Source organism: Cydia strobilella, chromosome 15 (assembly GCF_947568885.1).
Source record: "Cydia strobilella chromosome 15, ilCydStro3.1, whole genome shotgun sequence".
In the NCBI taxonomy this organism is placed as follows: Eukaryota; Metazoa; Arthropoda; class Insecta; order Lepidoptera; family Tortricidae; genus Cydia; species Cydia strobilella.
The window spans coordinates 7980303-7993700 of record NC_086055.1 but is presented as its reverse complement, the minus strand read 5'-3'; the positions used below and the strand labels follow the sequence as shown (position 1 = coordinate 7993700).

The 13398-nt window shown below is 38.1% G+C and overlaps 1 protein-coding gene and 1 long non-coding RNA gene across 2 annotated transcripts in view; one reads left to right on the top strand and one right to left on the bottom strand.

The window, feature by feature from the left end:
• Window positions 1–13398, bottom strand: part of LOC134748015 (uncharacterized) — a 508661-nt gene that overhangs the window by 31979 nt on the left and 463284 nt on the right. The gene's annotated exons all lie outside the window — the stretch shown is intronic.
• Window positions 1–13398, top strand: part of LOC134747983 (apoptosis-stimulating of p53 protein 2) — a 339061-nt gene that overhangs the window by 69773 nt on the left and 255890 nt on the right. The window contains exon 3 of the mRNA XM_063682674.1: window positions 2150–2303. Coding sequence (XP_063538744.1) covers window positions 2150–2303 — 154 coding nt within the window. The remainder of the gene's footprint in view (window positions 1–2149; window positions 2304–13398) is intronic.

The window sequence follows — 13398 nt, the reverse complement described above, 5'->3', positions numbered from 1 at the left end:
AAAATGCAACTTTCTCATCAGTTCCTGAACAATTAAAATAGCCTTTACCAGCTGGTGTGGTGAAAAACTTATTAACGAAACTTGCACAGCAACAGATAAGTAGGTAATTACTTATAAGTTTTATAACCCAAAATCTTTTCGCTGAGCCCATCGAAGTCATTTAATAAAAACAGTACGAACGCTGCGAACTCTTAATACTCTTTACGAACTCTATGTACTTCCTTACTTTGTTAAAAATCTCCTTCTATATATACCCACTTATGCTAAATTCAAACATTTCTTTGGGATTTAGTAGGTACCTACTAAAGATAAAGTACTTCCCAATTTCGATCACTTTTATTTTCTCAAGCTCTCCAGAGCTTTTAAAAGCGTTAACTAAATACACCGTCGTTCATGAATCATAATTTGAGAGAAAATTCGACGAAAATTGTAGGTGTTCGGGATTACCGGTTCGTGCAATAACAATTTGGGATGTAAAATTCAAATTGCGGAAGATGTTGGCATCGATTCGGGAATCATTGAAAAGGGGATGGTTTACACTTTGCTGCGCGAGCTCGAGGCGGTTGAGTTCTAGATAAAACGAGTGTCACTTGACTTCTGAACTTATAACAACTATACGTAATCTCTCTTATACTGGTTTGCCAGAGCGTACAATACATTCGCACTCGTTAAGCGATGCTAATTATGCCTGAGGTGTATGTCTGGAGATTCACAACGCTTTGGACATGATAACCAGTGTAAATGTGATCTCCAATAACGAACATTTCTTACAGATCTTGGAGTTCAACTTATATATATAAGTAAGAATTGAAAATCGATACATTTAAAGGTAGGTGTAGCTGTTGTTATTGAAGCCCCGGAGGATTTATGAGGTCTGCGGCGTGCATTGTCGCTGATTGATCGTGAGTCCCAGTAGGGTCGACTTCATGTATTATAAAATATATAAATGTCTTCGGGGACCTCAAATACTTTCATTGTAGTTTAATTCCTGTTTTCCTGTACATTGTTTCTATGTATTGGATGCAAGAATAGAGTTCATTAAAGACTATTATCAATTTTGGACCCGAAGGGCGCCAAGCCATCGCTCTCATCTGCTGTAGGTATAAAATCAGAAAAAATGTTTGGTAATAATCAATAGGTATCTAGGCCAATTCAAGTTTAAGTTATTTAGATCTCATTTCATTTCTTCAAGCAAAAACGTCACTTTTGACACTGACAGATCAGTATCATATATTTCGAAACGTGTTTCTCCGGTAGCCTAACAGCTAAGCTTACACATAGAGAGTACATATTGTATCAGTATCAGTGCTACCTAATACCCATGAAAAACCTAAACGATTGAGTATTTTTAGTCGTGATATAGTGTAAAAGTAGATGGACAACGGTGATTTTATAAAATCTGTCCTGTGTTTTTACCTCTAGAGCTAGAGGTGGAAAATCCTAATTACGCCTGCCGTCTTGCCAAAGAAAACAATAAAATGTTTCGACGCAATTTCCAACCGAAACTGAAATCTGCAGTTTTGTTGTGTCGCGGTAACGAGTTGGCATTTTTCTTTGTTTGTTTGAAACTGGATTCTCTATTCAGCAACCTTTTGAGGAATAATAACGATAACAATGTGAACCTAATGTGACCATTAGGTCAACTTTCAATTGTTAAAATTGAAGTGATAAAACGTTTTCCCCAGTTAAAACAAAATGGTTTTCGTTAGTGTGTTAGGTAAACGCATTCTTCTTACCTCAGTAGATAACTAGGTTTAACTGGGGGAAAAGTATTTTAGCCGAGACAAGAAAATATCTAAAACAACATAGGTATTCTTAAACATCCCGCATCCCGCGAGACTTTCATAGTATTTACCTAAATTTTAGACCGTCAACTTGCACAACATTGTCTACCACGCTAAACGTACAATACCTGGCTGACCTGGCTCTGCCATCGGATATAATTTTAAGAATTATCCTAATAATTGTGGTCTTTCACCAATATTAAAAAAATTAGATACCTATAGACAGCACCCAGGCAAAGTTTTCATGGAAGGCAATGATTAGGAAGGTTACAGTTAGGTAGGTAGCTAATAGGTCTATTCAAGTGCGCTTTTAGTAGCAATAATAGTTTTCCGATCAAAAATAAAATAATTACGCCTTATTTCAGATGATAGTCCGAGTGTGGTGCGAGAGCGGCGCCGGCTGGGCGCCGACAGCCGTCCCTGTCACCCCTCAGACCACGTGCCGTGACGTGCTGGAGTGCTGCCGCGAGCCGGGCGACGAGCCGTGCCTGCTGCTCAGCGTGCACCCAGCGCACGGAGGTGGGTACACGTGCTGGTAGCTGCCTCGAGTTGACCCTGGTGGTCATAGAGAGAGTAGAAGTATGGAGAAAATACCCCGTAAAACAGAAGTCCTCGATTGACGATGAATTTTCTGAGCCCTGAGTTGTAATAGCAATACTTGGTTGCATCTCGTAGAGAAATACCGTGCGTAACTATCTTAATTGGCTTAGATCGTTTTAGAGGCTTATTTTTCTTTATGAATGGTAATAGGATATACCTATATTAAGTATGTATCCTCGTTTTACCTACACCGTATTCTAAGTTCGCTAAAAGTGACGTCGCATAGCATAAGTTGCTGCTCAATAAGTTTAGCTTGCAAGATGCCGAAGACGCTTTTCGGAATATTTTAACGATCCGTTTAGCGCTTTTCTGATGCAAAGTCGCATACTCGTCGAAGGCTAAATAGGCTATCTAAGTTTCAGTGTGTCATGCTTAAAGAAAGTGTCATGTTTGAAAGCGAGATGAACTTAAGGCTCGGCCGCCAACCTCAATTTGCTACAATTACGAGTATGTAGATACGTGGTGCGTTGAAGTGCCCAAAAAGTGCTCGTATTTTAATTAATTCACGTTTAGCTGGAAGATAGGGTACGCGAGCCACATAAAGGCGCACCAGAGAGTGAAACAGCTAATTAAAATGCCTACCCCAGAGCACACTGTCGCCGCGGCCGACCTTTTTTGTATTTTGCAGAAATTGCGTTAAGTATAGTCAGTCAGGATCAAGTTCTAAGGGCTATACACGGAAAAAAATATTTTTTACAATACTACCAGAATGTATAGTAAATGGGAATTGGTTCTTGTAACAAATTTTGCGTTCTCCTAACATTTTTTTCTGTTTAGCCAACCATTTGATTTGAAGCGATTACAATTCGTTTGTAACGGGCATTGTTCAATTTGTTAATAGTTGAGTTTACTATCTGTAGAGTTGTCACATATACTACGATAAAAATTGTAGGGTCTACCGAATTCTCGTTACAACTACCGGATTTTTTTCCGGTAGTTTCTCTAAATCGTCTGACACCGGGCGTGGTTTAATTCGCATCAACATTTTTTATAGATACTTGTACAAAATAAAGTACGATATCGACAATAACACGTGTATCAAAAAATATCTGAAACGAAAACTTGTTTAAACTTGGTTGTTGAAAGTCCCTGTAACCTAAAAATAGCTGCCGAATCACAATTTATTGGCTTCTTTTATTAAATATCGACAAAGTTGGTACCGGCTTGACAGAAAAAGATGTCAACGTCCTGTTAGGTAACTGTCCGGCAGTGATGTACCGCCAGGACAAAAACCTCGATCCGTTACTGAGATATGTCACTTTAATTCACCTTAGCAGTACTTGATGGGCCGCTAACCTGAGACGGTCTATGGCGCTTCAATAGACTAGTGAAGTATCTTTAGTAGGTAGTAGGTACATTGTACCGACCACAATACCTACATACAGCTCTTATATCTACGTAGTTTAGCGGAAAGGATCCTACCCGAAAAAATTATAGATATAAAAACATTCAGAAGATTTCTGAAAAATAAATACAACTTGTATCAAAGCAGCGTCGGATATGCAAAATGATTTTGGTTATGATTATCTGGGGGCACGGCAGTGCCCCCGCCAAGTCGAGCAAAACAAAGAGGCACGGCCGTACCATCCTTTTCTCGATTCAGGCCATTTTAAACGTACTGTAATTTTGTCATAGTTTAAGCTAGAACCCTGAATTTTCAGTAACGTATAGAGCATAACATGATTTAGATATATTCTCAATAACATGTAATTTTAACATGTAGCAAGTAGTTTAAGAATTATTGCATGTCAAATTTCCTTAGTTTTGTCACTGACACACTCACGATCATCATAATTCTAAGGTACTTCTAGCAGACCCACAAGCTCCTTTAAAACGTAATTAGTTTTTAGCGTATTAAGCCAATAAAAACTTAAAAATACTGCAATATCAGTCACGTTTTAGAGATTTAATAACTGCACAAGTAAGTTTGTAATCCTATAAAAATATATGCGATAACAAAGTTACGTTTGCAGTTTCTACAATTAGTAGGTTAAGTATAAGGTACGTTACGTTGTACGATGTGCGTATGAATGAAGATATTTATAATTATGATATGTGTATACATAGTATGAGTAATTAGAGCCCTGCGCGGCTCGGCTTAAAAGATCCATGTCAAAAAAAAACACACTGCTTTACTCGTACCGTAATTACCGTACTCGTAACGTAAATATGTGTAATGCTCAAACTGCATGTGATTAGCGCTAGTTATGTTCAATTAGAATTATTTTTAATAGTGTACGATGATCCTTATGTCATTATGCAGCCGTACGATGACCAAGTATATATGTATTAAAAAAGATAAAAAACATCGGAGAGGTTAATAAGAAAATTTCTGTACAATGTACGTACATTTTTCCGCGGAAAAGATTCAAAGAGATTCCGAAACATTGCAGCATACAATATCTGATTTAAAAAATCATGCATGCTAATAGCATAAATTGTTCAATAAATAAAATGGTACTTTGTTCGTAAGTTATTCGTTTGGCATCTATCCAAAGAGCCCGAATGACCGTACTCGCCGACCTGTTGATCGCACTTATCCATAAAATTGGACTTGGACTTGACCGATCGTTTTATGAATTGGCATGCCTACACGAACGGAATATTGTATGCTAAAAAGCTCCTTCAGCTGTGTAGGCTTTGAATTTGGTGATGACTACAAATTATTTGTTTAGTTTATTGCATAGGTGTTTCATTATACATATTTATGTATGTATGTGGAAAGGAATTTTTCATTAAGTAGGTAAGTACACACTTATATTCTACGTCTGAAACGAAAGCATTAGTAGGTAGAGGACATCACGAAAACAAAAATTACATTGCTGAAGTAAGTACTTATTTGACTAAAAATATCATCATTGTACCTATTCTTAAGTCTACTAACGGCGCAAAACTACAAATTTACTTCTAAATGAATCAACATTATACGTCGCTAAAAATTAATACAATTCGACATCGAATGATATCTGTATTTTGTTCGTCAACGATATTTCCTATGGAATAATACAAGATGTTTTACCTGTATTATAGAAAATTAAATAAACTTCTGCACAATTTTCCAGTTTAAAATTCTCGTCGCGTATTAGGTGAGAGGCTAGATGCCTGAATTAGCGCCCGCGGCCTCTCGCCTAGTTTGTCCGCAGCGCTCGATAATCTCACTATGAAATTTATAAATGTTACCAACCGGTAGATAATTGAAAACTTTGCCGTAATACTATGGATTACAGCCAACTATCACCGCAAATAACGACGTCATGGAACAGTATTTCCTTCTTTAGCATTTTGCGTCCGTTATAGCTATTTTGTCGCAGCGTGGAGAATTGATGATGATCTGAGATTGTAAAGGCAGATTTATTTTTATTTTACAGGTGTTTTACTTTTCTAGTTTTATCTGCATTTTTTTAAGGTGGACAAGTAAGTAAGTAAGTAGTAAGAAACCTAAGAAACAATTTGAACATGGAGGGTCATCTCTCACTCAGCTCGCACTGTCAATAACAGCTGTGTTTATTTTTGTCGTTATAAATCACGGAGTAGGATGGAGATGGCAAGTGGGCGTTCCCGTCTATCCGACAGTTAGTAACGACCGACTCACTTTATGCACAGACTATGCTCAGTTGTTGTGTAAACTTCATGCTCGAATGACATTCACGTCGTACGTACGCTCGTCTAACAAAAATTGATAATTAAATTTAAAATGCCGTATTGTGCAGTATTAAGCTGCAGAAATCACAGCGGTTGAAAAAATCTTTCACGTGGAGGTATTTCCTATCACCGGTGGTTATTTATTTAAATATAATCCGATAAATACGAAAAATCTGTTTCTTTTGCATTATTACGAATGTTCGTTAAGTAAATCTATATTTTATCAGTTAGAACTTAGAGTTCACAATCCTTTGTCACTATTCTTTACGTTTATCTGGAATATTCGCTATCCTAAATGTCAAATAACTTCGCTACTCAGATGCTGCGCAATGTCGATATTTATATCGATAAAGTTAAAGTTACGATATTTCAAGTTTGATGTTTTGTAGTTCGGTAATAAATTATTATTTTAGACACGTTTCTAATTATTATTTGGGATAATCAATGTCTTAGTAAATATGGCAGCTCTGGTCATCAAGCACTAAGTTAAGTCGGGGTCATTTCATGGCAACCTTTCAAACCTTCGTATTCCTTTACATACGTTTTTGTTTTTTACACCCATCATATTTTCATCGTTAATATAATTAGACTAGGTACTTAATGCACTTATGCGTAGAATGCATGCAATGTGCCATGAATAAACGTTTTATATTTTCTATTTCTTTATTATTAATTATTGTAGGTTACCACAAGATGCCGATATTAAAAATAAATGGATCAATGCTACTGGGCAAGAAAATTAGTTTCCGCAAAAATATAGCACCATTTGCTAGGAGCATTTCTTAGAGAAAGATTTCTGGGGATAAAATTGCCATACATCTCATCTAGCGTCCACACGCCTAAAACTTAGTTACTAATTTAGTAATTATTAGTGACATTCGGGCTCACTTAATTAATAAAAAGTGTTCCGTACCACGCAAACTAGCGTCAAATATTGGAATTTTGCCGCCCCCCTTCCTGATTTGATAGGTCACAATCTTACAATCAAATCAAGTGGGATCGATGAGCCAGTTTCATGTATGCTTTCACACCATACAATTAATTTGACAATTTAATCAGGTTGTCCCGTCTAGATTGGCCTTAAATGCTGCTACAAGTAAATATATTGTTAAAGACGAATACTTACCTATGTAAGTAATTGCAGATTTGTGATCACAAAATAACAGCAATACCGAGTTAATAGACCTTTAAAGAACTATGATTTTATCTGTTTGACTTTAAGATATATTTAATGTTCACATTAACAACCTAGTTGGTCAATTAATAAGAAACAAATTTCTAGTTAGATATTTGTTGTACTGTACTACATATTATTTTTCATACAATCACGATTATCACTACCTATATTATAATCATAAATAAAGTATCATCTAAATGTGTTAAAACATACGGTAATGAAATATCAATACCTAACTGAACACACAAATATCGATAAAACACTCCGATTACACTGTCCCCTCCCTATATCGTCGAATGGAAAGAAGTTCCAACGGTTAGCTACTCGCAGGCGTGTAGAGGTCTCGAAAACACCAGTGTAACGTGACCGTGAGATCCGTAACAAACCATGCGTAATTAGACCTTACTTATACTGGTTTTTTAGCCCTTTTCTCGCCTGTTATGTAAGTGATTTTAAAATTATATAAAATAACGCCATCTGGTGTTGAGTAGTTGTATTAGGTGAACGTTGAGCGAGCTTTTGTGAGATGAATGAGATAATTAAAGAGTCGTATGTCATATAGCTTTGACATTATATTTTAAACCGTCACTCATGTAGCCTACAGTTGATATTCGTTCGAGAAATGTCCACCGGTAATAACTTTTTGGTATGGAAAGTTGCTACGAATCAGAGCAATTTTGTAAGTGTGTGACGTATATTAACGTGGCTATGAATGTGTGAGTTTAGCGACACTGGTTTTCATACTAAATAGGAGTCATTTCACATCCACTAGTTTATTAATTCGTGTTATAAATTATTGTGGTTGGAAAATCACCTTAATTTGTGTTTTTTTATGATGTCTACGGCGCAACAAGCAAGTAAAAATGTTACCCAGCGTCCCCGCGTATCCGGTAACAATGATGCAAAACGTATGTTTTGATAGCCGGCGTTGGCCGTTCGCTCACTAACCAAAACACAATAGTGGAACACGCAGAAAACTTCACTTTGATTGTTGAGTTTCCTGATTACTGGTGAAGATAAACAGTGTTTACAAATAAATCTTTGAATCTTTTACGTGACAGTTATATTAGGAAAACTTGTGTTTTAGTGCTTGTTATATTACGGCTCCGTCATTTTAGCGGAGGGTACGCTTTATTTACGTCTAGTGGTCAGGACGGTAGCCGCGTAAGCTGAAGACGCGGGTTCGATCCCCGCCTCGGCCACCGGTGGACTTGGTCACTTTTTCTTTAGTGTATGATATCTATTTCAAATTAAAAACAATACAGTTTTAGAACTTCTACATGTAAAGGAAAGGCATTTACTGAGCGTAGGTAAATATAACTACAGTAGTGTAGTGGTCTCTAAAACCGCATCGCACATCCGGGTACCTACACCTACATCACTTTCAATTTGGTAATTATTATGCTGTACAAGTAACTGCCTGTTCAAACTAAGGTTATTGCCATAAACCTACAGGGACAACTATTTATTATAAACCTGTCTAGCGCCTATTGGTTACTACAAGTTAACAAGTACCTATTTAAGTTATGTTCTATTAAGCTGTTAGTTAGTACTCAACTTGTATTAATTGCCGAGACTAAACCAGCTAAGTGTCTAACACGCAATAACAACTATAAATTAAGTATTAAATATGACAGTGGTTGACAGAGTTGTATTATAATATATTTTATTGGAAAATTTCGATTAGACAAGAATTGATGGGATGGTAAGAAAGGCGTTTTCTGACGAGGTACCTAGATCTGAGTGAGAAAATGCCTGTTTCAACCAAGGTATTCATAGTGCTTTTCTCATACATGTAAGGAAATACTGAAATATATAATATATTTAGCGAATGGCATACGTTATGTACACGTTCGTTCCCCAATGTTGCGTGCACCGCGCCCATGGCCGCCGCCCGTGCGCCGGCCGCTCGGGCGGCGGCCAGGGCCCGGCGCGCAGCGGACAAAAATGGAATTTGCATCGGTTATTTTACTTCTAGGAGTAAAAGGAATCATACGAATTTCATTTTTACCCGCTCCATCCGCGCCGGGCGCGCGGCGGCCGGGCACTGTCGTCGCTGGGATAAAAATTAGGCACGCGTTAACGATAAAGAGCGTGTAGAAATCAATTGGAACACTTATGGTCTAAGCGAAGATGACAATCAAACAATCATACATTCGACAATCGCCAATGTATCGGGAAACGTGACTGTTAAATAAATATTATAGGGACATTCTTACACGAATTGACTAAGTCCCACAGGAACCTCAATAAGGCTTGTGATGTGGGTACTCAGACAACTTCTTCTTTGCCTGTCCCTCTTCCCAGTTTATCTGGGGTCGGGTCTCCTTGTATGTCTGCGCCAGAGTGCTCTGTTCTGGCTTGTCTGCGTACTCAGGTTCCCTTTCCGGATCTCTTTCTGCATGTCTGACCACCAGGTGTTGGGTGGTCTTCCCCCGTGGGTACTCAGACAACGATATATATACCTATAATATACAAATACTTAAATAAGTACATAGAAAACATCCGTGACTCAGGAAGAAATATTTGTGCTCATCACACAAATAAGTTCCCTTACCCGAACTTACCGAACCCTTAGTTCGAACCCAGGACCGGCAGGACGGCTTCACAGGCAGGGTTACTACCAGCTAGGCCAGACCGGTCGTCAGGAGACATAATTTTTAAATCTCCGGACAATGGTAACTATTTTACAATAAAACACAAGAAATCATTCTGGCACTCAAAACCCCGGGGTATAGTGATACTGATAAGTGTCTAATGCACAGGATTTTCTAGTACCTAGATACTATACTAGTATACCTATGTATTTTTCATGTGTTAGGTTCTTATAGCTATCTTCTTAAAATATTGCCAACGATATTTCAGTAGAAGTATTCACGCGTAAGTAAAAGTAAGGAAAGGGGTAAGTTAGCGGTTACATTATCTGAGACAGATGCTTTTGGTGCGTGGGGCATTCATTACCTACGTAATGTAGGCTACATTACATTTGATTCCATTGCAAAGTGTGTACGTAGTGGGGGAATTCCATTGGCTATATGAAAAGCGATAATAAGTGACGTTTCGGACCGTTTTTTTTTACTAAGTAGGTATTATAGATTTGTCAACTGTCAGCTACTGTGTAATTTCAAACAACATTGAAATAGTAAGAACTTTGAAAGCGATTAAAATATCACAATACACACTTAAATTCTGCTATCAGTCATCGTGGTACTACTGATGTTTTCTGGGAGACCTGTACTTATACACCCTCTCCAGATCATAGCGTCAGTAACTGTGGCATAAAAAAATACCAATTTGATTTAATTATCAGTGCGTCGCGCTCACTCACATACATTACATCCATCATTTGCTACCAACGCGTCGACCATAGCGCGCGGATGCAAAAAACAGAGACGCCACCATAATTGCGTCCCGGCCGTGGGAAAGATATGTCCGAAATGCCACTTTCACTCTCAGCTTCAGCCCAGCCCGTAATTTACCTATAATATAAACCATATAAGAGGGGAAATTCCTATATTATCTACAAAGTTATTCGAGCGTTTCAACCGCTTCATTTTCATGGCCACATTTTCAATGAACTGGATCACCAAAAACTTCATCACGACTACTTACATATTTATTACTAATATTTCTTCAGGCAGCAGCAGAAGTAGCAAAGTGGGTAAGGTGTTCAAAATGAATACAACTTTATTATACTCTTAATTTATTTTTCTTCTTAGGTTAGTTTTTATAATATGGATATAAAAGTAAAATACAAAAACACTTACAAAACAATACAAAATACATATAAACACATTAGAAAACCTAACCTAGGGTGCCGCCAGCAGCGGGGCAGAGCCCAAGCTGCCGGCGGTGGTCAGGGCCGCAGAGAGGGGAACCAACCAACCAACCAACTTTATTATTATTAAGGTTTTATTATAGCGGGTCCAAACCGTTTCCAATACCTACGTTAAATCTGACTGTACGAAAATGATTTGTAAAAGATATTCGAATAATGAATATACGAAACCTGCTCGTATAATAATGTTTGTTAAATAACCGTTTTGTAAGAAATCTCGAAAAAACTAATTTATCAAGGAAGGCACTACTACGGATTTACAACATCAATTCGATGCGTATTAATTTCTTCCTACCATTTAGATTTGAATCATTTCAAAGTCAAGTTACCCGTATTAAATTAAAACCCCAGTTTTCTAAAGGAATTACATTTCAAATTGAAGTATAGTTTTGATAGGAATATCAAACCGGTGAAGGGTTATATTACTTAAAATCTCTTAATTGGCCATTTCCCTTGAGACTTGTAGTATTTTGTACCTATCCCTTTATTCAACTACGCTGCCATGAAAATATAATGAGATAACCGACCGTCAATTATACATACTCATATTTTCTGATAATTCCCTATTGTCGACTGATTTAATATCGTATTAATTTCATCATTTATAAAAACTTTAAATCCGGGAATACAATCGAAGTGTCAATTTTTACGACGTGTGCTACGTACGTAGGTAAATAACTTTAACTACTTTGATTACACAGTTGACCTAAAAGAGGGCCCTTAACATCGCGTCAGTTAATTGAATAGATAAAGTGTATTCGGGTAAATCCAAATACTCGAGATTGACGGATAATACCTAATAAATACTCTAATGTTATTAAGTATGAGTGATTTTCGGAATTAGACTTCAGATACATATTTAAATAATAAATAAATAAAATATTTAACTAGACAAAGATACGAATGAATCTTATATGGAAAATAATTAATAGTGGAAGCCGCTCGACCCCAATTTCAAAGAAAAACCGCAAATCGATGTACAGGTTAGCCGTTTGGCACACGCATACTAAATTATGTTTCAGCACTCCCTTCCTAAGAGAATTTTTTTAGGAACTGCGGGTCAAAAATTTTGTTTGACCTCTAGTATGCGTGTACCAAACGGCTAACCTGTACATCGATTTGCGGTTTTTTTTATGCGAACGGCTTACACTACCTATAACAAAATAGGAAACACTTAGGAATAAATATTGATTCTCGTCACACAAATTCGTCATTGTCGAAATTTGTTTGTCAGCTTCATAAATTGGGTTTCTTGCCTGCCAAATAAATAATTTATTATTATTATTATATAAACTCACGGGTATATACATCCCGGTCATTTGATAGGCGTGCGTGGGGATACAGATCCAACACGTAGAGGCCCTTTGGAGAAGTTTGCTGTTATGTAATACACCTGCTAGAACCCATTCACGGGTACAAATAGATACCCGTAAATCGGTTCCAACAGGCGTAGGGGCTATTATAAACACAGTGGAAAAGAGTGCCGGTTATGGTGTTGAAGTTTGGCTGGTCAAAAGATTGGGCTATTGCTGAGAGGTCCGGACACCTGCCATAACAATGTTGTACACGTTATCGAGGCAGGCGGTGATTCGCCGCTGACTAGATGGGCCCCTGAAACTGCCGTCGTGAAGACGACCAGGAGCAACACCGGTGTGAGCGGCTCAGGGGTGTCGAGAGGTGTGCGCCGCTTTCTACCCAGTGGCTGTTGCCAGCCACTGTGCCAACTCGCGTTTTATGCATCTTTCACTTCCACCCCTGGAGCATATAGCTTTAGCGATTCCTCTCTGGACAGCCAATGAAGGCAAGCCAGAGCTGAGAGTCCTGCGGGTCCCCTTGGGGTCCACTCCGACCGACGAAGACACGCCGGAGACGGAGACCCTGACCGACTCTCGGGAGCACTCGGGTCCGTGGGGTCGTTACTCCCCAACAGCTCGCCACAAGCTGCCCTGCGGGCCCACAAGCTGCCCTGCGATTTATTATTATTATTATTATTGGCTGCATCGTTAATACCTATTAGAATAAAAATATTAATCATACCTATTTTGATTCCAACGTTCAACAGTCGACACATGAGGCAACCGATTCGGTTAAATCAATATGAGACCGCTTAAAAAATTACTTTCGTTGCAGACTTCATTAAACTCTCCGTGGAATAAAAACGTGACATCTCATTCTGAAGCTTAAAGTACATGAAACCTTTGTCCTTACCGTCCTCACTAAAGCCAGCATTCAACTTTTTGCCGTTGCGTAAACCCGCCCTGTTTTGGCAGTAAAAGTTACTGCGGCGATGGTATCGAACGAACTTCCTGCATTTCGCAAGGGAGACACTCATACATATTCACTCCTGTCACGACTCG